The 25,759-nt window shown below is 37.1% G+C and overlaps 2 protein-coding genes across 3 annotated transcripts; one reads left to right on the top strand and one right to left on the bottom strand.

Moving 5' to 3' along the window:
- The first annotated feature begins 13,562 nt into the window (after nucleotides 1–13,562).
- Nucleotides 13,563–16,449, top strand: LOC121242670 (pentatricopeptide repeat-containing protein At5g16860). Its single transcript, XM_041140588.1, has one exon. It carries the CDS (start codon nucleotides 13,706–13,708, stop codon nucleotides 16,280–16,282), a length of 2,577 nt encoding a protein of 858 aa, XP_040996522.1. The 5' UTR covers nucleotides 13,563–13,705; the 3' UTR covers nucleotides 16,283–16,449.
- Nucleotides 16,450–18,501: 2,052 nt separating this feature from the next.
- On the bottom strand, nucleotides 18,502–23,347 carry LOC121242672 (monoacylglycerol lipase-like). 2 transcript variants are annotated; one of them, XM_041140589.1, is made up of 7 exons: nucleotides 22,527–23,345; nucleotides 21,812–21,850; nucleotides 21,668–21,738; nucleotides 19,893–19,957; nucleotides 19,611–19,700; nucleotides 19,380–19,472; nucleotides 18,502–19,211 (listed from the first exon to the last, which is right to left on the bottom strand). In XM_041140589.1, the coding sequence occupies exons 1-7, from the start codon at nucleotides 23,150–23,152 to the stop codon at nucleotides 18,810–18,812; spliced, it is 1,386 nt and encodes a 461-aa protein (XP_040996523.1). In that variant the 5' UTR covers nucleotides 23,153–23,345; the 3' UTR covers nucleotides 18,502–18,809. The 2 variants fall into 2 exon arrangements, with proteins under 2 accessions (XP_040996523.1, XP_040996524.1); XM_041140590.1 differs by lacking the exon at nucleotides 21,812–21,850 and having other exon boundaries at nucleotides 22,527–23,347.
- Nucleotides 23,348–25,759: the final 2,412 nt, after the last annotated feature.

The raw sequence follows: 25,759 nt of genomic DNA, 5'->3' as shown, positions 1-25,759 counted from the left end.
TCATATGCATGCATGTTGGTTGCATTAAATGCATTTTATTTCTTGAGGATTATTTGGGTTATACTTACCTGTGGTACCCTTTTGTGGTAACGCAGATTTTTGATGCAGATGAGGAGGAGGAGGGCGAGCCTAAGGAGACGGCTCCGCCCGAGGAGTGATCTGGGATCACTTGTTATTATTATTTTATTTTGCTTATCGTATCTTCGGGACATGTGTTAAATTTTATTTTGGGTTGACTGTATAACTGCTTTTAAACCTCTACTGATATTTAATTTGTATTTTAAATTCTGGTACTTAGTTGACTATCCGCTGCGTGATTTTATTTATACACCGTTGCAAGTACACACACTGGCACTTTGTTGGGATATGTGACCGTGTTGTCACCATCCTGGTGTCTTGATCCCCGTATATTTTTATAAGGGGGATTGGGGGCGCCACAGGTGGTATCAGAGCAGTTCGGCTCTGGGTAAAACCACATGTCCCTTAGGATAGTACCAGAAAATTATTTTTATTATTTTAAAATAATAAATTTTTGTTGAAGTGGGGTAAGTTAAGTTATTTATTTTATATTATGAGTTTATTGTTATTTTATTTTATGTTAATTTAAGTTATTTGATTTTATTTATGCTATTGGTTTAGTTGGAGTTTACTTTTGGTTGAGTTTGGTTTTATCTGGATTTAAGCAGGGTTGAGGATTGCTTTTGGCAGGAAAATGGTGAGGTACTAGAAAATTTTTCTAAGTTCTGATTTGACATTATTTAATTTAAAATATGTGGTTTTTATTGGTTTTGTTTAGTTATTGTATACTACTTGTTTATTTATTTATTTTATTGTTATATTTTATGGTATGTTATTTTATTATTTTAATTATTTTATTGTGAACACTTCATTGGTTTTATGCATTTTGTCGTATGTTATTTTATTTATGAAATTTTATTTTATTTTGTTTTGTTCGAAATTGAAAGGCGGGTTAAGGGTTGTGCTATGACAGGAAGGTGATACGACTGAGAAGGCCATTGTTAGGCTTGAACATTTGGTGTAGTAGGCCTGAACTCTTGGTCATTGGTTTGTTTTAGTATCGAGGCTCGAAGATGATGGTCTGAGTGAACTCTTTTGGAGTAGGAACTCAAGTTGCTACTAAGGAGGGGAATAGTTTTTAATTGCTTAGAATAATTGAGGTTTTAGGTTCTGTAGAATTTATGTAGTGAGTCTATGGGTAGGAGGTTGTAAGTTAAACGAATGTCAGTGTTAGATTTATGAGAAGTTCATCTAAGATTTGAGGATCCATAGTTTTTAGGAAATAAGTTATGAGATTTAAGGTGGTAGGTTCAACAAGCAATTATGGGATTACTTAGATTAGAAGTTTTCGATCGAGTCGACCTAGATAAGCAATTTGATAACATTTGAGATTTGAGATTTATAAGTTTTATAATGTGAATATTTTAGATTTAAGATCATCGATCTTGAGAATTTTGGAAAATGATTTTTATCTGGGTTAAGGTTTTAGAATTACAGAGTTGAGTTACTGATATGAGAAATTTTTTCAGGCGTGAATTTTCTTGGAGATGGAAGGTAATGATCTAGTTTGTTTATTTTCTGGGGATTGAAGATGTTGATCTAGTTTGGTTAAATAATTGTTTTTAGCTTGATGTTACAGTGATAGGTTAAAGATTTAATTCATATCAATTTTAAGGATAATAGATGGTGCGGATTTAGGAAATGATTTTTGCTGATTTCGAGGATATAGGTTTAGTGATGGAAATGGTAAGGATGATCACTTGCACGTTTTGAGGATTATTGGTTTGGCTGAGGTGCATTGAGATTGATGCGTAGAAATGGTGTGTATGCATTTCGGAGGGTATAGGTTCTAGTCTTATTTTGGTTTAGAGAAAGTGACTTTGGTAAGTGTTGAAGAGGAGTCCACACAATAGTACTAAGTCACGAGACCTTGGCTTAGAAGTTTTGGCGAGTTGATCGAAGTGTGTAGTCGAGTGGGTTACTTAATGGAATTATGGTTGATAATAGTTATTGTGATTATTTTTAGGAATTAATTGTGACTTGAGGTTACCTAAGAATTTAAATTCTTGAGGCTATATTTTCTTTTGGAGATTGAGCATCCAATTGGTTGAATTAAGGACATTGTTATTTAACTTGAAGAGAGATTGTTGGGACATCATGTATGGTGTAAGAAAATATCTTCGAAGTTGAAGCTTAGGCATCAACAGTGGATAATATGATCGAGTATGTGGGTTGATAAAATACTAGGATCCTTGGGTGCTTTGCAATGGCTTTTGGTAGATTGAAGACTTGATCGGTATGGTTTGCCCTGAGGTTTAATAGTGATATCCTATTGAAGGAATTAGTTGTGTTAATGCTAGCTTGGAGGAGTAGAAATAGGTGGGCGAGTTACCAAGATGGTTTCGATTATGTTTTGGTGTACTCAATGGTGGTTCGTAGTGAGTTTAGTCATAGCTAGATTAGATGTTGTTCATAATGTAGATGATGAGCTTTGGGGTTTAGGTTGTTAGGTAGAAGTCTCTAGGCGCTCTTTTTGGTTCGCTAGGTTGGAATTGAGTCTTTTAAAGTATGTTTCTTATCTTAGATGAGATGAGTGTATTTTGGGTTGAGAGTGCTTATTTCCAATTTGGGATGCTAAGGTTGTTTGATATTGGGTTTCTGTCTATGATCATGAATGTAGTTTATGGAATTTGATTTTGATCAAGGCAGCAGGAGTTAATTGAGGAATTTGAGTTATAACTCGTGGTTTTGGGAGAGAGTATTTTTCTACCAAATTGTGATAAGAGTTTTGGTTAGTAGGAATGGAGCCACCTTGTACTCGATGGTGTTAATTTCACGAGGACATAAGTTTTATGCATGTGGCGAATATCAGAGTGTGCAGCAGAAGCGTTGCATTTTTGTTGTAGTCAGGAGTTCAGATTGTGTTATTTTTTTGAGGAATTAGTGGTGACTTGAATTTTGACAAGATACTTGTAATTGAAGATTAATCATTTGGTTGTGCAATTTGTTATTGATGGTTAACTTTGGAAGTAGCCATTAGGTTACCAAAAGTAGAATTCAATGGAGGTTTAGAAGTTGTAGCATAGTAGTTGATTGAGGTTGGCATATAGTATTGTAAGGGCTATTGATCATTGGAATTTTCTGGATGTGGTATTAAGGTTCTCGAGGAAATGAGATTTTGGATAGTATAGTCACCTTAGGAGTACTGGTCGTGATGTGCCACTAGGAGACTAATACGAGTATGTTGGATATGCCATGTTCATTGAGGAAAGTGCCACGTGCCGTCAAGTTAAGGCTGAGCATCAAGGTAGACCTCAACCTCTCCCTATTCCTGAGTGGAAGTGGGATGATATCTCTATGGATTTTGTGGTAGGTTTGCCGAGGACTCCTAGTGGGAAGAACTCAATTTGGGTGATTGTTGATTGGTTGATCAAGAGTGCTTATTTCTTGCCCATTAATAATACTGACTCTTTGGGTAAGTTGACTCGATTATATGGCAAGGAGATAATGCGTTTGCATGGAGTACCCAAGAGTATCGTGTTGGATCGGGACCCGCGGTTTACGTCCCATTTTTGGAAGAGTTTGCAGGCAGCCTTAGGCACTAAGTTGAAGTTTAGTTCTGCGTATCACCCCCAGACGGATGGTCAAACAGAGCGTACTATTCAGACCCTGGAGGATATGTTGCGGTCTTGTGTCATGGAATTTCAAGGAAGTTGGGAGAATCACTTGCCGCTTATTGAGTTCTCTTATAATAATAGTTTTCATTCCTCCATTCAGATGGCCCCGTATGAAGTTTTGTATGGAATGAAGTGTAGATCGCCCTTGTGTTGGGATGAAGTTGGCGAGAGCAAATCGTTTGGGCCTGAGTTAATTCAAGAAATGAATGATCAAGTTCAGTTTATAAGGACTAAAATGGTGGAAGCGCAAAGTCGCCATAAGAGTTATGCAGATACGAGAAGAAGAGACTTATCCTTTGAAGTAGGTGACTGGGTTTATTTCAAAGTCTCTCCTATGGAAGGCGTTAAGCGCTTTGGTAAGAAAGGAAAACTTAGCCAAGATATGTTGGCCCTTTTCAGATCGTAGAGAAGGTTGGACTTGTTGCTTATAGTGGCCTTACCGAACTATTTTGGCGGTATGTTCTTAAGTCTGCTCTTAGTTGAATCTTATTCCTGTCTTAGTCTTAATGTTGACCTTGCCAATTTCGAGGACGAAATTTTATTCAAGAGGGGAGAATGTAACACCCCGTATTTTAGTGTATTTTTACTGAAGGAATTATTTTTATGTAATCAAAAATTTATTCTCTTATTTTAAAATTGGTTGGATTTTTAGTGAGTTTATTTCTATGATTTTAATTTGGTGAAAATTATTTTTATGTGCTTTCTTAATATTTATTTATTGTTACGCATTTAAATTACATTTAATATTTAAATTAATTACCGTGGGATTTAATTATTTCAATTTGACTTTACCATTACGTTTAAATTATTTTATTTAACTTGTGGTTTTAAAATCGTTTCCGTTGGATCATTTTTGTGACCCAAGTTATGAGGATTGGACCTCATTTCTTTTCCCCTCTTTTTCTTTCCTCTCCTTTTCTTTTCCTCCATTTTTTCTTTTTCTTCTAATTTTCCTTCGGTTTCTTCTCTCCCACGCGATCTCTCTCTCTCCTCTCCTCCGCCCGTTTCTAACGTCCCCTCCCAGCGTCGCTGTCCGTCGGCGGTGGTCGACACCGCCCGGTCCCTTGCATTCCCCTGCCGCCGGCCGTCCTACCCCACCAATATCACCTCTGTTCGTGCCGCCGTTAGCCCCCACGAAGCCCACGAAGCCGCGGCACTCTTTCCGCCGTTGCGCCGCCGTCGCACCGCCATTGGCCACCATCTTCCTACCACTTCATCCCCGACCTCTTGGCAACCCAATGGACCCAACCCCGGCTCCGATCCGTCACCGGTGAAGCCCCACCAAGCCCATTTCCGATTTGTGCATTTTTGACCTAAAACCACTCCTTGCGCCGCCACCCACGGCAAACCACCACCACCATTGGGTTCACCGACCTCTCTAGGCCCTACCCTACAATTTTTTGGTCTTCGCTTGTCCTCGTTGAAAAGTGGGTATCTGTGACCCACGGCCACAGTGTATTTTACACTGTGGTGTTGCTCAGACATCACCACTTGCAGCTTCGTGATCCTCCGAAAATTATTATATTGCACTGTAAGTATTTCTCCAAAGAATTCTTGTGAATTTAATGTATTTTTGCACTAACACATTTTACTGTATTTAATCTATTGTTGGTTTTGCCGGACTGAGTCCGAGGAGTACGGGAGTCAGATGGTTTGTTGGTTGGAGTGTTTGGTTGGAGTTGATTGGTTTGGTTATTGATGGTTGTGGATTGGTGTTGGTACCTGTGCATCTCATTATTTCATGCATGATCATATTTGTAAAGAAAACTGGGTTTTCGTGTTGTGCATTCATGCTCATGTGTGAATTGGAAATTATGATTTTATGTGAGAATATTTTTGGGTGCGTGTGTATCACGACCCCAAGCCGAGATGGGGCATTATCTCGATGGAGCTCCTCTGGTTACTCGGGAGCTGAATAAACTGAGTAACGTCCCCTGGATTGTCGCTAGGCGATGATGGGATCGGACAAGAGATTCGTGCCAACTCCGTGGTCCTTCTGCTGGCGGGGACTAGAGGATGTCTGGCCATGTACGCGTTGGGCGCGGAACTGGGCATCGCTTGTGCGTAGTGGGTGTTCGGCCATGTACGCGCTGGGCGCGGAAATGAACATCGCTACGAAGCCAGGATGTGCGGATGGTCCCTAGGGGAGGCCATGGTGCATAGGTTAATAAAGGATTAAATTGGCTATTTTCTGGGAAAATAGTGTGCGTGGATTTTGTGTAAATCATTTTCTGGGAAAATATTTTACGGATATTTTGGGCCAATGAGATTTTGGCGTGTGTTGGAAAATTGTCATTTTCGGGAAAAATGATGTTTTGAGAAAAATGCATATTTCATCATATGCATGCATGTTGGTTGCATTAAATGCATTTTATTTCTTGAGGATTATTTGGGTTATACTTACCTGCGGTACCCTTCTGTGGTAACGCAGATTTTTGATGCAGATGAGGAGGAGGAGGGCGAGCCTGAGGAGACGGCTCCGCCAAAGGAGTGATCTGGGATCACTTGTTATTATTATTTTATTTTGCTTATCGTATCTTCGGGGCATGTGTTAAATTTTATTTTGGGATGACTGTATAACTGCTTTTAAACCTCTACTGATATTTAATTTGTATTTTAAATTCTGGTACTTAGTTGACTATCCGCTGCGTGATTTTATTTGTACACCGTTGCAAGTACACACACTGGCACTTTGTTGGGATATGTGACTGTGTTGTCACCATCCTGGTGTCTTGATCCCCGTGTATTGTTATAAGGGGGATTGGGGGCGCCACAAAAATGGACGATATATATAGGTAAATTTGGAAAGTGTACTCATAAGCAAAGTGTTAATGCCACATTTCGACAAGTACAGCCCTTTCAACGAGCTAATCTATGCTTGATCTTCTCAATGAAACTGTCCCAAATGGACTTCATCAATATTCTCGATGACAAAGGTGTTTAGATTCCTTAATCCCAATTCTCCATTCCACCAAGAGAAATTTGAAGACCATGACTATCCCACCCAATACCTAAAATTCTATTACAATTTTTTTCAGTCTATTTTTTGTTGCAATTTGTAAAATCTACTTGGTAAGTGGGACTTACACATAAGAATTTGGTTATATGAACAAGAAATAAAATGATCTCTATTTAATACACAATAAATAATCTCCCCTTTTACCAATAATGTAAGAAATATTTTAAAAAAACACATAAAAGGATGAAATAAAGAACATACCAAAAGAGCATGAGGCTCAAGTACGACCTTTAGGTCTGAGCATCAACTCAATTAGAGTGGGTATCCCCTAAATCCGACTCTGACTTGACTTTTTTGGAGTTCGAATCCAAACTCTGATTCTGAATCCGACTTACATAGGCTCCGATTCAACTTTGACTCTGATTTATCAGAGCGGAACCAGTGCGGAGTCGGAAATACACATATACATACATTTTAGACACACACATATCTCGCCTAAAACCAACCATATTTTGAACAATAAAAAAATCTGAATCCACCTTCATCACCTAAAACCAACAAATAACACTCAAATCAAATAAGACCTGAGAGAGAAATATTGATCTAGAGAGAGAGAGAGAGAGAGAGAGAGAGATAGATTGAAGTATTCAAATTAAACAAATTGCATACAGGTCAGAAAAGAGATAGATGATGGGCTAACGGAGAGCAATTAGACGAGGAGGATCCAACAGCTAGGGACAGTAGTGGTTAGTGAGTGAAGGAGAGAGGGTTTCAAGCGACGACGAAAAGAAATGGGTTTCGAGCGACATAAAGGGGTTAGGGTTATATATGGAGGCACAAAATGACTTCGTTTAGGTGGAAGAAAATAGCACCATTTTAATTAATGGGCATTGGGCTGAGGCACTAAACTTACAACCTAAACGACGCCATTTTATATCACCCGAACAACGTCGTTTCGGTCGAAATGGGCTAGGGTGCTTTTTGGGCTTGGCTAATTGTGCAGTTTTGGGTTTTTTTTTCCAAAACCCTAAATTTAATTATTTAAAAAAAATTCTAGTTTTTCTAAACACTAAGTTTAATTGTTTGTATTGAGTCATTAAAATTAATAATTACTAAGTACTAGTATTAAGTTATGTGTAGTTTATAAGTTATAACTACAAAAATTGTTCTATATCTACAATTTCACACAATCATTTTTCTAGTTATGTACTACTATATTAGAATCTAGATAATAGATTAATAGTCGTACGATATATACATTATACCTACATGACTTATTATTAGTTAGTCAAGTTTCATCTACCTTAACATATGTAATATGTACGATAGTAATACTATGATGTGTAGTGTGTACATATAATTGATTACTAATCTATTAATATTATCATTTAACAATCATCACATTTATTATTAGTCTATTATTACTCTTGAATTTAATTAGATAAATTCTATACTAATATCTAACTTATCTTTGTACAAGACTTATACTATAGTGTCTAACTTATTTCTATACTATACTTATTTCTAGTGTCTAATTACATGTGATTATACTTTAGTAAACTAGTATTATGTGTTATTAACTTATTATACTAGACTTATTTCTATAGTAGTGTTTAATTTATCTTTGTACAAAACTTATATTATAGTGTTTGATTACATGTTATTATTATACTACGGTGTCTAATTACATATTATAATAGTGTCTAACTTATTTCTATCCTAAATATATACTATACTTATTTCTAGTTTCTAATTACATGTTGTTATATTATGTATAGTAGTAATACTATCATGTTGCATATATTAAACTATTATTAGTCTATTTATACTATAGTATAAGTATATTAATTTATAATAATTAGCTCATACTAGTATACTATTGAATTTAATTATATAAGTTCTAGTTATATAACTATACTAGTAAATATGATCAATATATAGATAAATACATATTTTTATAATATATGTACAGTATCGGAGTCGAAGTATAAAGTCGGAGCGTAGTTAGTCCGGCCTTTGACTTCAACTCTGACTAAAATATTAAAAAAATCTGACTATGACTTTGAACGAAGTCAGAGTGGGAGTGGAGTTAGATTCGGATTCGGAGTTGAGTTTTCAGATTTTTGCTCAGCCTTAAGGGCCTTTATGGGCCCCCATTGCTTTGTAAAAGTCCTGGTGAGGATTTATGGTGTTAAGGATGTCAACCAAACGGTTAACACCCAAGGTTTAGTTAGGAATTGGCACACATCGTCCAGATGGAAGTGCATGTGTCAGGTTTCAAATATAAAATAGTAGTAGAAGAGATAGAGGTATAGTCGGTAAACTAGACCTTGTAGTATCATAAATCTAAATCACATCATATAAATAATTATCATCATTCCTCATTTAATCCAAACTTAGAAATACATACAACCTAAATAGTTCATTCATTGCCTAACGGGTGATAGAAAAAATACAAGTGGTCGCCCCTTTGAATGGACTAAGTACAACTCAAATGATGCATGGTTCTTACGACAGAGACAAGCCTTTGTTCTCAAGGTTCGGGCCGGATCAACTATTCTTCCTCAGACATCACTCCTGGTTCTAACTCTATATCCAAGTATATGGTCTAGAGGATGAAACCATAGGTAGGTTAGGTAGTAATGACAAAAACTACTAACAAGACATAAGACTCCTAAAGATGAAATATATAGTTTCTTATAAACAGTGGAAGAACATATATATGTATGCTTGGCAAGAAATCACCCTTTATCGGATAAACAAATGGATCTATAAATATGGCGATGAATCATCCTCTTAGTGAAATACATATATATAAGCATGGCGAGGAATTATTTCTACACAATGTATTTTAAAGCATAGATATTATTTAGGCGAGAAATCACCCTTTACTCTAATAGTTAAAATCCATAAATAACATTTCTTCAAAAGGCACGATCGCCTTTACACAGAAGCTCATCACATAGATATTCATCATATAGACATACGTTGCTTGGTAGGCCAATAGGGGATGAGCCGTTCCACCATTGAAATCAAGGAAATCCCTTCTACCTGACCAACATGGTGCAAGTCAGCTCACCTATATCCCAACATAGGTCAACTCTCACACAGAGATAACATGTTGCACTAAAGAAACGTTTGTCCGACCAACTAACTTGAAAATGCCAACATGTGATACGTCAAGAGATTCTACATCCCAACTACCAAGTGAGACCAAATACGATATCGCTCCACCCTAGTCACCATGAGGCATTCTCTTTCCCGTGTGAAGCTTGTGGTAACGTCTTACATGAATGGTTTGGGGAAATCTTTGTCCCATCCCATGTTGATTGACACACATCTCTCTCTCCCTCTCTCTCTCTCACACACACACACACACACTCTCACAAAGAGAATGGTTTCTCACACAACGATCATAAATCAGTGAAAATAGCAAACACATTCAAAGCTTCGGAAAATAGAGAATAAAGGATAGTTGGAATAGTCCAGTTGCAAAAGTTCTATCGGCAAGCCTGCCCATAGTCTATTCAAAGCAACCTCGTGTATGCTTGTTGGCAAGCTTATGTCATCAAAAGCAACTATAACTGCAGGAGATGATTTCAATTAAAAACTATTTAACATGTGAACTTTATCATAAACTATTTAACGTGTATAAACACGATTTTTCTTTTGGGCAGGAGAGGGTGACTAGAAGTGACTTCACTACTTGAACATGACCATATAAGCATCTTACCCGCTAGAAACCAAACAAGAGGAATCTGGACGGCGAAGAATTGTAGGTGCTTTCTCAAGTTGAGTTTAATTCATAGCTTAGAGTCTTAAACCCCAACTACGCTAGGAAAATCAAGAAATTCTTAAATGACTAATACTAATAGTTTAAGGTGAATCCATCAATATTTTTCTTGGTAGCAAATTAAGAAACTTTTAAAAGTTGCTTTCTTTTGTAGGGAAGATACTCATTTTGGATAAGTTTAAGTATGATAGATGGTCTATTATTGCATTGTGAGTATGGGTGCTACTCGCACCCTTGAACGAGGGCCACCCTAGTCTCACCCCTGTCGTTGCATGATCAGGGGAAGAGTTTGGCCCTTGATAGGTGGGGGCCCCAGTCCGTATGCCGATGGGCGGATTCCCCCCTGCCCCCCAAACCACAGCCAAAACCACTGCCCAAAATCAACCGAAAAGTCAAAATAAAAAATAAAAAATATCCAAAACCAAACTTTGGTAGAGAGAGAGATAGACATAACTACGACTAGGAGGCAAGGTCGACAGTAAGAGGAAGAAAGAGAGACAACATCAGACGGTGGGGGTTTAGGCGAGGCCGCAAAAGGAAGAGACACTGAGAGTGGAAAAAGTGAGAAAGGGAAAAGAAAGAGACGCTAGGGGGAGGGGTTTAAGTTTTTAAACAAAACCTAATAAGAAACACATTGTTTTATTAAATAAAATTATTATTTTTAAATATATATATATATATATATATTTATGGGTTTGGCCAGGCAGACATGTTAAATCTTGAGCGGGCTTGGTCCCAGCCCGAGTCCCTCCCTAGGCTCCTAGTTGAGTACGGGCAGGTGGCAGTGCCTAGCCGCCCAACCCTAATTATCAGGTAACTAGTAGTAATTGGAATGGTATTATTAGGCTGCTCGCTTAAATTAAGTGGTCTTGTGACATAGAGGATTTTATCGGCATGTTAAAAATCAAGGGAGTGACACATTGTAGAAAATGACTTCGAGTTATTTGTTGTTGTACATGCGCAAAGAGAAATAAATAAAACTTAAGATCTTATTTAAAATATGAATGACTAGAGCTTTGAGGACAATGAAAACGAGTTTGTAGTTGGACTATAGCAAAGCTTGTGAACTCACCTTTATCCTAATTTACCACTTCAAGACTCCTTGACACCTTGTTTGTAGTTTACCAAGAATGTTTGAGTTCCTATAATTTAGAGATAGTTTAGATAAAGATTCCTCAAAATTGTTTGCCTACCGGCACTATGTATAATTAGAGAGCTATAAATATGAACACTACAACATATTTGGTGACCTTAGGATTCTCATAAATTTTCAACATCTTTCAACTTTTCTCATAACTCCATTCTTAAACATTACTCAAACACAAAAAAATTTCTATTTTATCTTTTTCATCTAATAATTACCTAATTATTACTCAAATAAAAAAAGTTAATACAAATTTTAAAAGTTTCAAAATAAAGGATAATCTTAAAAAATTATATTCAAGCAGCTTTTCAATTATATCTATCCACTTTTATAAACTCAAATGTAATACTTATTTTAAAAATATTCTTATTCAAGAATTTCTCTTTTTTTTTTTTTTTTTTTTTTTTTTTTTCTAAAACCTCATTTCAAACAAATTTCAAAAGTTTTCAAATATTTCCAAACATTTTTTTATATCCAAACATGGCCTAATCTCAAATAAATTTCTAAAATTTTCAAATATTTTCAAACATTTTTTTTCGTATCCAAACATGACCTTAGAAAATATACGAACAACATTAAATAGAGCGAATTTACATATCTTCCCAATTATAAAAAGTTCTCATATACAAATAATTGGAATGAATTTCTCTTAAGTGAATATACAAAATGACATCTTTTGATTTATGAAATGGTCCCATAAATTTATCTATGTTTTTTAACCCGACCCGTTAGAATCCAGGCCAGGACCAGACCCAGCCCGCCCGGTTTCCAAAAAAAATGAAATGACCCAAAACGACGAGGATTTGGTCGGCTGCCCTTAGATAATTTCTTTTCTTCTTCTTCCCCAGCCTCCCGACGTCTCTCGCTCACATCCGTCGGCACCTCCATACCAAGCCACGCCGCCCGGCGTTCTCTCTCTCTCTCTCTCTCTCTCTCTCTCTCTCTCTCTCTCTCTCCGTTTCCGTCTCTGATTCTCTCTCTTATCTCTCACGTCTCTCCGCCGCTGCCGCTCGTTATACATGCACAGCTTGCACGCCGCCACTCTCTCTCTCTCTCTGCTTCTCACTCGGTTTCCCTCCTTCTCCCAGTGATTAGGCTGCTCTTTCCGACACCGTTCGTCCAACTCCTCCACCATCGAACGCCACTGCTCTCTTTCTCTGTTTTTTCTTCCGACGGCGTCACGCCTCTTTCGCACTCCACGGCGCCTACGCCAAAAGCCCTGCTGCCGCTGTGCTTCACCAGGCCAGTAAGGCTGGTAGGTCTCTCGGTTTCCCTCTCTCCTCTCCCTCTCCGACCGTTTCTCTCATTTCCTCTCAGTTTCTCTCTCTGTCCCTCTCATCTATCTGTCACTCTCTCTCACGAGCCGCACCTTTCATGATGTCACCATGACAGAAACTCCACCGCATTGCCACCGTGACCCAGTCGAACGGACGTTCCACGCTGTCAAGCCCGATCGCACGCTGCACACCCCTGTCCTCCTCAAACTTGAGCTGGGTCACCATTGACAGTAGGTAAATTCCTATACTTTACTAGTGTTGCGTGACGTTTGGTTTGGTCAAATGTTGGGGATTTTAAAGGATTTTTTATATTTGGCGAAAATCATAGCATGTTGATTTGACACTGTTGGGAGGGATTTTAGATGACTGAAAACTTAGTGGCAGTTGTAGATTTGTACAGTTGGGCCATTGTGGAGTTGATGTTTTGGTTGAGCAAGCGTTTAGATTTTAGTAGTTGTTTGATAGGATTCAAAACAGTATATGGTGTTGTATGAGTTGCACATGACAGGATTATAAAAGAAATGTGAGACAAGTGTCAGGTGGCATAAGTGAATTTGGGAGATTTTAGAGAATATTTAGTAGTGTTGAGTTTAATTTCTTTGGAATATTTTTTTTGAGATATTTGATTTTGGAGGGTTATTGTATATAAGTTTTCTTATTATTATGGATTTCAGGTTAAAGGGTTCACCCCCCAGCAGGGGCCGTGACATGAAACCACAAACTTTTCTCCTAAATTCCTTAAAAACTAACAACAAAACCTCATTTGCAAAAAACTGAGAAAAACTACCATCTCTCATTCTGAAGTCTCCTGCCATTACCCCGCTCCACTAGCATAGCATGCTCCTCGCTTTCTTCCTTCATGTAAAACCAAAGCCGCTTCTTCCATTCAATCCCTTCACCACCTGCTTCTTCTGCACTACTACTAGAACACCCACAATTCCTCTCATCACAGCCACATTTTTTAAACAATGCAAGAGCTTAATACAAGCCAAGCTCCTCCATCAGCAAATCTTGGTCCAGGGCCTCGCGAACATGGCCACCAGCCTCATGGGCACCTACATAGCCTGCAAAGCTCCAGGGCAAGCAATTTTGGTGCTCGAACGCCTTGTTCCAACATACTCCACCGTGTTTTGGTGGAATGCCCTGATAAGGCATGCCGTGCATCTCGGGTTTCTTGAGGACGTGCTGGGTTTGTATAGAAAAATGCAGAGACTTGGGTGGAGACCAGACCACTACACTTTCCCTTTTGTTCTTAAAGCTTGCGGTGAGCTTCCGTCATATCGTCGAGGCGCTTCGGTCCATGCCGTTGTGTTTGCAAATGGGTTTGACTCCAATGTGTTCATTTGTAATGCAGTGGTGGCAATGTATGGAAGGTGTGGTATGTTGAATGAGGCACGTCGGGTGTTTGAAGATTTATGCCAAAGAGGGATAGGTGATGTGGTTTCGTGGAATTCGATTGTGGCTGCTTATGTACAAAGCGGTGATGCAAACAATGCACTAAAAATCTTTGGTAGAATGACGGCAGATACTAGAATCTGTCCAGATGCTGTTAGTATTGTAAATACTCTTCCAGCGTGTGCTTCATTGGGCGCGTGGTCTCAGGGTAAGGAGGTTCATGGTTTTGCAGTTCGGAGTGGGTTAGTGGAAGATGTTTTTGTGGGTAATGCTATCGTGGACATGTATGCCAAGTGTCAGATGATGGATGAAGCAAACAATGTTTTTGAGCGGATGGTTGTTAAGGATGTTGTCTCTTGGAATGCTATGGTTACTGGGTACTCTCAGATTGGTAGATTTGAGGATGCTCTTGCTCTGTTTGAGAAGATGCGGGAGGAGAAGATCAAGTTGAATGTCGTAACATGGAGTGCGGTGATTGCTGGGTATGCTCAGAGGGGCCATGGTTATGAAGCATTGGGCGTGTTTCGACAAATGCGAGCTTGTGGTTTAGAGCCGAATGTTGTTACTCTTATGTCTCTTCTTTCTGGTTGTGCTTCTGTGGGAGCACTCCTTCATGGAAAAGAGACCCATTGTTATGCGATAAAATGTATTCTGAATTTGGAGGGAGGTGATTCTGGGGATGATCTAATGGTAATTAATGGTCTCATTGACATGTATGGTAAGTGCAAAAGTGCAAAAGTAGCACGAATGATGTTTGACTCGATGGCACCAAGGAGTAGGAATGTGGTAACCTGGACTGTCATGATTGGTGGTTATGCACAGCATGGGGAAGCCAATGATGCCTTGGAGCTTTTCTCCAAGATGCTTGGACCTAAGAATTTCCTAAAGCCAAACGCTTTTACTCTATCTTGTGCACTGATGGCTTGTTCTCGTTTGGGTGCTCTAAGATGTGGTAAAGAAATTCATGCTCATGTGTTCCGTAATCAGTATGATTCTGCGATGGTGTTTGTAGCTAATTGCCTCATAGATATGTATTCCAAATCTGGAGACATTGATGCTGCTCGAGTTTTGTTTGATAACATGAGGCGGAGGAATGATGTCTCTTGGACATCTCTAATGACAGGTTATGGCATGCATGGTCGTGGAGAAGAAGCTCTCCAGGTTTTTGATGAGATGAGGAGAGCAGGGTGGGTGCCGGATGGTGTGACATTGGTTGTTGCTCTTTATGCTTGCAGCCATACTGGAATGGTTGAGAAGGGTATCCAATACTTCAATGACATGAGGGAAGAATTTGCGGTTGTTCCTGGAGTGGAACATTATGCTTGCATGGTTGACCTCTTGGGTCGTGCTGGTCGCTTGGATGAAGCCTTGAGACTCATTGAAGGCATGCCTATGGAACCGACCCCGATAGTGTGGGTGGCATTGCTTAGTGCTTGCAGGACCCATTCAAATGTTAAACTCGGGGAATATGCTGCAAAGCGATTGTCAGAATTGGAATCTGAGAATGATGGGTCATATACTTTGCTTTCGAACATATATGCCAATGCCAGGCGTTGGAAAGATGTGGCCAGAATCAGATCTCTGATGAAACATACAGGGATCAGAAAGAGGCCTGGCTGCAGTTGGGTCCAAGGAAAGAAAGGCACTGCAACATTCTTTGTGGGAGACAGGTCTCATCCACTGTCTCAACAAATATATGAGATCCTTGCTGACCTAATTCAACGCATCAAAGCCATGGGGTATATTCCTGAGATGAGCTATGCTCTTCATGATGTTGACGATGAGGAGAAGGGTGACCTTCTTTTTGAACACAGTGAGAAGTTGGCGCTTGCCTATGGCATCCTAACATCACCAGAAGGAGCACCGATCCGAATCACCAAGAACTTGCGGGTCTGTGGTGATTGCCACACTGCTATTACCTATATATCCAAGATCATTGACAATGAAATTATTTTGAGAGATGCGAGTCGATTCCATCATTTTAGGAATGGATCCTGCTCGTGCAGAGGCTATTGGTGACAATTGAATTATGCATGTCTACTTGTGTAATCATCTTTTTCTTTCTTCTTTTGATACAAATGTAACTGGCACTGAGATTATTGAGTGATACGGATAAATTTTAGACGATTCTAATGGAAGGCAAAGGCAACCTAGTAGAACAGTAAAAATAAAATTACATGTGGTTCTCAACTGCTAGCGTTCCACAATTCTCACTGACTTGATCAGATCTCTTAATTATGATACAAAAATTCTTGACTCAACACTGATGCAACAGGAGGAAATTGGAATGAAATAGCAGGCGCTGATAATTAGCTTTTGGGTGAGGTATCTATTCGGGCTAATTGCTGCAATATGTGGTTTAATAGACAACAGCCTCATCTAGTGATGTCAAACAGCCTAAATGAATGACTAAACCAACATTGAACTGCGATAGCCACCATTAGTGGACCACAGCTGCTGCCACCAAAATCGTTCTGTGAGTCGTTCATTGTTTTTGTTTCAAAATCACATTGTTGATCTGCTGATACATTGTGGTTAGCTCATGCTTTACTTCTGAGCAATGTCACCGATTTGTTGCATCCTTTTATTCTGCTTTACTTCAGAATAAAAGGAAAGCATGAAAATGTAAAGAAGGGAATAATCACTCCAACAATGAAGGTTTTGGTATGCAGCGAGGAAAAAGGAAAGGCAAATTCAGAACAATATGAAATAAAGAGGAATATAAAAGGAGTCAAAAAGAAGAAAGCCACGACTTATCACCCCTAATACTGCTGATTGGCTCCAATGTATACATGCTAGAAGATGAGACGGCAATTGTCCAAGATGCTTGAGGACCATTACAGTTGCCATCAACATTAATTTCCCCACCCACAACTGCTTGAGGACCATTCATTATAGCGTGTAAGGTGCACGCCACAAGAACCCACTATTTTGGTGTAAATTGATTAAGAGAACATTTATTTAAGTCTTTGTTTAAAAATTCCAAAGAATAACACCCAGTTGCTTTATGATGTCGATCAGTTATGATGATGGAACTAATAGAATAAAATGTCACATCCAGGATAGCTTTGGCTTGATGATAAAATGTTTTGCAAAGAATTTTCACAACACTTCTCAACACTTATATGCGCAAAACAGCACAACCAACCTCAAAACGGCGTGGAGGTCATTCAGAATTTTGTAGGCATTGTTGCTAAAATGCCAATGCGAGTTATGGATTGTCGTGAACTGCAAATTGTTGCTGGTTAACTGCTGTTGTTTGGTTGTAGAAGTTGTGCATTACATCTATGCTAGATGGCATGGATGTTGATTGTTGTTGGTTATCTTGCCTGGATAGCATCTCTGTGCAAAATTCTAAGGGGATAGGGTGTGGTCATGCTCAGGTAGAGAAACCACCTCCGGCTACCCCCTCCTATCCTTTTTTGTCCTTAAGAAAAACTATGTGCTAGGCTTATTTCTGGCATCATTCTAGAGAACTGCACCGATATGTTCTTAAGCTCTGTGTCTCGCAAGGATGTTTTTTGTTTCGTTTTGTTTTTCCCCTCCTTGAAAAAGAAATACCAGGGCTCATTTGGTATTGGTTTTTCTTCCCAAGGAACTGTGTTGCAAAACATATGGTGGGATTACAACTTGAAACAAAAAATAAATAGATCAATTTCAATTCCATGCACCACCATTAAAAGAAAAGGTGAAATAGTAGGAAAATTGTGTGCAAAAGAAACTAATAACCAAACTTTAGGGTAACCTCAAAACTATATCCAACTCAGAGCTCGTGTGATAGATTATTGAACACAGCCATAGAAGAAGAAAAGTCGAGGGAAATCAATCAAGAAATCCTTACCTTAGGCTTTCTCCCTGTTTTGAAGCTCTTGTTGTTGCCTGTTGGTGTTGTTCGGGGAACAAGTGCTGTTGAAATGGGAGGGAGAGCCGTGTTCCTATCTCATAATGCCAAGATTATCTTTGTAATGTAGATACCGCGATAAGAAAAAATCTATTTACCATCTATTTTCTCATCATCCTCTCACCATCTCATGATGTGGTATTAGATGATAGGTTCACAAGTGAAATATAATAAACAATTTACAATCATCTAATGCCACATCATGAGATGATGAGAGGATGATGAGAATTAGGATGATGAGTAGAATTACTCATTAACTTTTGATTTTTTTTAATTAAAAAACATGCAAGAAACAATCCAAGAGTGATGAAAATTCAACATTGGGATGAAAATAAAATAGGATTAAAACAAGTAATTTTATTGTTTCAAAGTTCAAATACTTACATGTATTCATTATAAAGGCAAATGCTCCAAACCAAGCAATCCTCCTCTTTCTTCAGTCACTAGTTTTACAGGTTGTGTAAGAAAAATGAAACAGGGTCATATTCTCAACATAAGGCTTGCCTTAGTGTTTTAATCAGCTACCCCTTTTTTCTCCCCTTTTTCATTGGAAAGCCTTTTCCAAGGTTCCATAGAAATGGTCACTAGATAAGAAGTTCTAGTTCGAGAACTTCTCAATACTCTCTCTTACTGCACCATCTGCCATCATACCCTACAATTCAACCATTCAATTATGTCTTCCACAATAGCCTCTCGTTCCAGTTCAAAAAGGAGATCATGTAAGCATCCCTCATACAATTTGATGGCTTTGTCAGCCGAAGAAGCTTCTTCATACAGTTTCTGAGAAGCTTCTGGGTCAGTTACAGTGTCAGCAGTGCCATGGAGAACTAAAAAAGGCACTCTCAATTTGCTCAGATTCTGCTGCAAGTAGGAGGTTATTTGGAGAATCTCATAACCAGTCCTTACCCTGATGGATCCAGTATACACTAGTGGATCTGAATACTTGGCTATTAGGGCATTTGGGTCCCGAGAAACTGGTGTTCCCTTCTTAATAGCAGCACGAAGTTGATATTTTGGCAGCAAAAATGAGAAAATTGGGGCCAGTACCTGCCATAAAGAAACAATATGATAAGGAAGATTCTACTAACTGATCAATATGCCACTTTTATGGTGAGTATTTTTAAATTCAACAAAGTGGTACTCGATAAAGGTATCTCAACCCGTGAGCACTTGGCAATCAGATACAATAGAATATCACTACAAGAATATTCTCACCGCAAAAATGGGATGGGATGGCTTAACTCCAACTGCAGGTGATGTCAGTACTGCACCAGATACACGGGCTTCCACCTTTGGGTCATGCATTGCCTAAAATTACACGGAACAAATACAAACCTCACATAAATTCCAGGTCTATTGGGTCCGTAAAGAGAGGATTGAAGTTTCATTATCAATCGGTGGATAAGTTGCACATTGCAAGTATCATATCCTTCAACCAAACTTTACCTTCAGAACAATTGCTGCACCTGTTGAATGTCCAAAGCAAAAACATGGAAGCCCAGGATTCTCTGCTAAAATCTTCCTGATGAATGACTTCTGTACAGATATTAAGAGTTGCAGATGCACATCGTTAAAAGCAAAACAGTTTATTTTTGCTAGCAATTAAGTTGAACACAACGCCCCTGTCCATGCCTATATGCTAGGAAAGAATTAATAACCAAAGATTTATGTTGATTATTTTGACTATATTCTCATCAGCCCCCCTTGTAAATGAACCTCATAACATACCATATCTGTAATAGCGTCATCAAGCGAATGAACATATGCATGCAGCCCATCACTTCCACCATGACCTACGGGAATAGGAACGAACAGACAGATGAGAACATATATACTATAACCAAAAAGAATGAGCTACTGAACTGGAAAAAAAAAAAAGCATCAACTAGCTGGGGCTAAAGTTAGCTGTACACCCAAGGACATGAGATTTTATTGTTACATTTTAATCCATCCCGTCTAGCTGCTCAAGTAGGTGTGTGGTCAAATTTGCAAAGCTAATAAAGAGCCCAATTATAATATTTGCAGCCACCTAATAGAAGTGATTTGCTGAGGTTCAGAAGAAGAAGACCAAAAAAGCATATTTTTAGCTTAAGAAATTAACAGCACAAAAAGAAAAATAAAAACATAAAAGAGAAAAAAAATACAATCCAATTAGCCCATATAAATTATAATATTACAAGGGTAACAATAGAGTTCAGTACATATGCAGAGGTCAGATCCAAACACAAGTTACAAACACCACCCAAAAGTGTGTATTAAGCATAATACCTATAGATCAAAGTCCCGTGGTCACATGCATCTATGCAAGTTCGATTATTAAAATGTTTAACATTCTTAAAAAGCTTGACTCTGCAAAGGCATCACATTCCCAAACTATTGTTATCAATTCAAAAGGCTCCCACCAATCAGGAAAAAAATGAAGAACTATAAAGACAGATTTAGAATATGAATCTGTTTCCCCAGCACAAAAAGAAAATTAAAAATGTAAAAGAAATAAGTACAAGGTTATATGGAAATCATTTAGAAAAAAATGTTTGCCATTTCCTTGCCCCAAATACTAAAAGATGAAGACTAATCTATATTTAATATATAAATCCAGGGCAGGGATATTAATGGAGTACATATAATATGTTAAGAGAAGAGGGCCAAAAATAACAGGCCATGTTATAATACATCACGGGCAATCTCCTTCACATGCAGTAACAGAGTTCAAAAGGGAAAAAAACTAAAGGCGAATACAAGTAACATCTGAGTCCCTTTCTACGCACTTTTTGGATTGTTAGAATCAGAGATTCATGAAATTATTAAGTAACATCTGAAATTTTTTGTTAAGTAACATCTGGGCTTACTTAACAAAAAATTATTGGAATGCTTTGGATTATATATACATTTCTTCACCATTTAATTTGAGATCCCTATCCCATTCTACAGTTCAGCATCAGAGATTCAGGCCTGAAAGGTATCATATTGATTAAACTCATACAGTAGCTTCATGAAAACATAGTAAGGGCATTGCAAATTGGATATGCTCCTTAACTTACAATTCTGTTCCTTCTTTCTGCTGAATGAGAGCCCATCAATTATAATGCCTTGGTAAGTAAGAGAGCTTATCAGTCAATTATATCAAAGATACTTTTATCTACCTTTTCTTTCACACATTTCATAAATTGCTTCTGCAAGACTGTTCATAACTTGCAATATTGAGAAAGAACACCACTAAAAAACACTGGGTATCATCAATATATCTTTGATTTTATTGCTCATGATACCATCATAAAAGAAGCAAATGGAGATACACTAGGTCTATCAAGGAGGTAATGAGAGTCTGATATCATCTCTGATTTTAAAATAAATCACCACAAAAACTAAAAAAACAAAACTTAAGAGGTACGAACGAAATAAAATTTGAGCAATGATATATAGAAGAACACGTACAGATAATGATGGCTTAATTAGAAGGTGAAACTCAATGGTGAGCATGTGAAGATTATTCTTGGACTCACCAATCCAATCCATTCCATAAGCCTTAAAGCCATTAGCATTCAGCTGCTTTGCAAAATCATTATATCTGCCACTGTTTCCAATAACAGAATTCTTGAGAAATACATCATACTTTATTGGCAACTGAAAATGACTTCAAAACAGACCTGTGTTCATTCAAGCCATGCATAATAAGAACCACCCCCCTGCACAAATTAGGCGACAATTAGGCCTTTGATCCCCAAAAAAAGCTGAAGACCTGGGTGAAACTGCTATAGAACCCAAGAACAGTAAGAACCACTTCAAGGGGCCAACTTTGGGCAGGAATGACAGCTTCATTAATTCAAAGATGGACCTAAATACTGAATACATGTTGGACCAACAATAATGAACTGACTTCGACCAAGATTCCTAAAGTTTTTGTCCGAGCTCTAGGGTCTAAACTGTGGGTTCCACAACATTACTATTGTCCTTGTAAATAAATGCTTAGTAAAAACTGTAGAATCCAATCTACACCTATCTCCAAATCCTACTGTCATAACAAATTTCACAACATTATTATTGTCCTTTCTCGTTAGACGACGAGTTCACCTCTTTATGATCACCACTCCCGGGATGCCATTTTTCCCATAAGACGTCTGCCTCTCAAGCCACATAACAAGAAGAACAACTGAAAAAGCCAATACACTCATAACAATCTGAAAAGATACCCATTTCGGCAGTTCCTAAACTGCAATTAAATAACCATCAAACGTTGTTTCAAGAAAGAAAAATGAACTGAAAACAATGGTAATTTCCAAAAAACAGCAGATTCTATGTTCCAATATATTCCCAAAACCACCAAGCTAATGAAAATAGAAAAGAAATAGAGAAACCATTTACCTCTTCCTGATGGAAACTGGCGTCCACGACTGCGTGAAAATGGTATCGCCTCTCGTCGTAACAAACAGAGAGTACTCCCTCACCAAGCTCTTGCCATCAGCATCATCCTGCAACACTCTCCTCATCGCCAGGGCTCTCCTCGCCGCGACTTCCTGCTCCACTACGCTCCTCTTCAACCACGGAAGAATCTTCGCCGAGACCCGAACCAAGGGTCCACAGTCACCACCCTTCCTGTGATGATGCTGGGTCCCGCCGCTTTCCTCACGCTTCTCTTCCCTTCTCGGCCACGAGGATGACGGGCTTCGTCTTCGCCCACGGACCGGGACCAGGAGAAGCAGCACAAACGCGTTGATAAGCATCACCAGGCTCCTCCACACCCGAGGAGAGAGAAGCGCGTTCATGCGCCCACTCGCCCCAGAAGTCAACATCAGCGACAACGGCGACGTATCGAGGGCGTTCGCCATTTTCTTTGTCTTCCACCTGAAAAAAAATCCGGGTTCGTATCGGGTCAGCCCCACCGATATCAGGTTCCTCTTTCTGACATGTAATGGCGAAGGCTTCGCCAAAAGAACTGGGATTTGAATTTCTATAGGGATCGAAACCGGTGTCTTGCTTAAACAGATCATAGACAGAGAGAAAACTAAAAAGCTTCTATCTTTCTATCTGCTCCTGTTCGAAACAAAGCTGTTCTCTTTTCTGTTCCTGTGATTGTAAGTACAGTGTTCTGCCAAAGTTCGAGGATGAGGATGATTTTGCCCTTTTCTCTGTGGCTTTGCTGCTTCTGCTTTTGCGAATGTTTTTGTCGTTCTGATCTCTCAACCGGGATGGGTCAGAAATTGCCACGTGTTTTAGGAAAATTATGCACTAAAATGAATATACGAAAAGGGGACAGAAATGAGGTGTCGTGTTGAAAGGGACCCACCTGTCAAAACACGGCGACATGGCCGGTACTACTAAATGAAAAATGATTTACACGTAACATATTTTACAATACTTTACATAATAATATTTTAAATAAATGATAATTTTATAAAACATCTTATAAAAGTAATACTATTTTATAAAAGTATTCTCATTTTATAATATTATTGTATAATATGTTGTGTGTATATCATTACTCAATAATCTCTAATTATTAGTTATATTTGAGTAATGAAGTAGTCTCAAATAATTTGTGAAAATAGTAAAAAAATATAAAAAAATAATGATAAAATATTAAATAATAATAATAATAAAAAGTAGTAAAAAATAATGATAAAATATTGAATAGTAGTGTAATGATCTCAAGTTATATCAAAGTACTAATAGTGGACTTAACAAAATTATATTTTGGCCAGAGTTTAACTAGATTGTATAAAATTAATTATAGTAGACTCAACAAAATTACAGTACTTTTAACTTTGATAATTTTTACTAGTCAAATCTGTTGAGTCCAAGTTACTGGCCAAATATTATTTTGGTATAAAAAATTCTCTCTCGCGTACTATTCATTTCATTCGAGCTCACAACTTCAGAAAATTCCTATCCGTTTCAAAATCACAAAGCGCCCAAATCTCAAACTCAACCACAAAAAGTAATCAGTCTCCATCAATCATCATTTCAATGACGTGGCATCATCTTGTTGGAGTGCTTCAAGTTCTAATTCTACAATATTAATATTATTTTATGCCAATTTTTTTTTAAATCTAATATCAATGTTAGAAAATTAATGTGTACTTTTTTTAATGACGAATAAATATTCAAATTGTAATTAAAATTAAAATAAATAAAAATGTTAAAATTAATATTTTAATATAATAGTGATAGATTTGGAGAGTCTGTAATTTGATGTTGTTGAAAAGTAGCTACCTAAATTTATACGAGTAAAGTCTCCAACTAAATTTTGGTCAAACCTTATTGAGTCCACTACTAATTCTATCAAGTTATAGGATAGTAGTCAAATGGCTACTAGATAGCATTTCTTTTTAAATAGAGAAAGAGTAATGATACATTGATACCACACAATACATTTCAAAATATATACTCATGTTTTAAAATGAGGTTGCTTTTATAAGTTATATTACAAAAATACTCTTCATTTTAAAATATAGTTGTGTAAAGTATTGTGAAAGTTATGTGTGTTTATAATTTTTATAGAAAAATACTCTAGCTATAAATAAATTACGTAAAAATAATCTTAGAAACTGTTGTAGTTTAATGTGTTTTATTAAATTATTAAATTATTTTTATTATAAAATAAATTTAATAAATTACATAAAATTTCGTCAACTTGTAAAATTATTTTTATCTAATATGTAGCACTCGCGTTTTAATGTAGACTTTAAAATGGTTAGCAGTGTAATTCTAGGTGACTTTTCGGAACGTGATTATAGTAACATCTTGTCAGTTGAGAGTTAGTAGTTAGAGCATTGGTATTGCGTTCTCTAAAATTTAATTAATATGTAATTTATTTATATTTACTTTTAACTCATCACTTAAAATTAAAATTTATATTAGATTAGTTATTATACTCTCTATAATGATAGAATATTACTATTTTTTATTTTTCTCTCTTTAATTAATTTTTATTTTTTAATTACTTTTTTTATTTTTTTCATAATCTCTAATAACTTCCGATAACTATATTCATTTTCACAATCTAATAATCTATAATATCAAAATCTTATATTTACAATCTTTCTCCAGTTTAACTTTAAAACCGAAATCAAAATTGTTTACAATAATAAATGTGCATAAATGCGCTTACAGTATCTCATCCACAATAGTTACAATTGCGCGCTCTTTCTCTCTTAGAGCACTCTCATTGGATTAGTTAAAAATAAAATCTAATGAGAATTTAGCTATTGAACCATAAAATATATCACATTAGAATAACTATATTTCATAGTAACTTCTAAAGTAATTTCTAAATTTGAAAGATATTGTTTATTCATCAAATCTATTTTATATCATTTGTTTCTCTCTCCTGAGATCTCATCAATGTCTCTTTAATTTCTATTTTTAATCCATAATTTAATTAGAATATGATTACTATTTAATATATAATATTATAAATACTAAAATATGATAAAATAAATAATTTCATAATTAAAAAAAATATTTTTAAAATTATTAATTACCTATGAATAAATAGATAATCTAATATAGAGATTAATATGAATAGTCAAAGTTAAATTTATCTTTTATTATTTCATTGTCATATAATTAAAAAATGGCTATTTCAATATTAAAAT

The sequence above is a fragment of the Juglans microcarpa x Juglans regia genome, chromosome 8D, assembly GCF_004785595.1.
Source record: "Juglans microcarpa x Juglans regia isolate MS1-56 chromosome 8D, Jm3101_v1.0, whole genome shotgun sequence".
Taxonomy (NCBI): Eukaryota; Viridiplantae; Streptophyta; class Magnoliopsida; order Fagales; family Juglandaceae; genus Juglans; species Juglans microcarpa x Juglans regia.
Note: the sequence above shows the minus strand (reverse complement) of the source record. Positions and strands in the feature narration are given on the sequence as shown.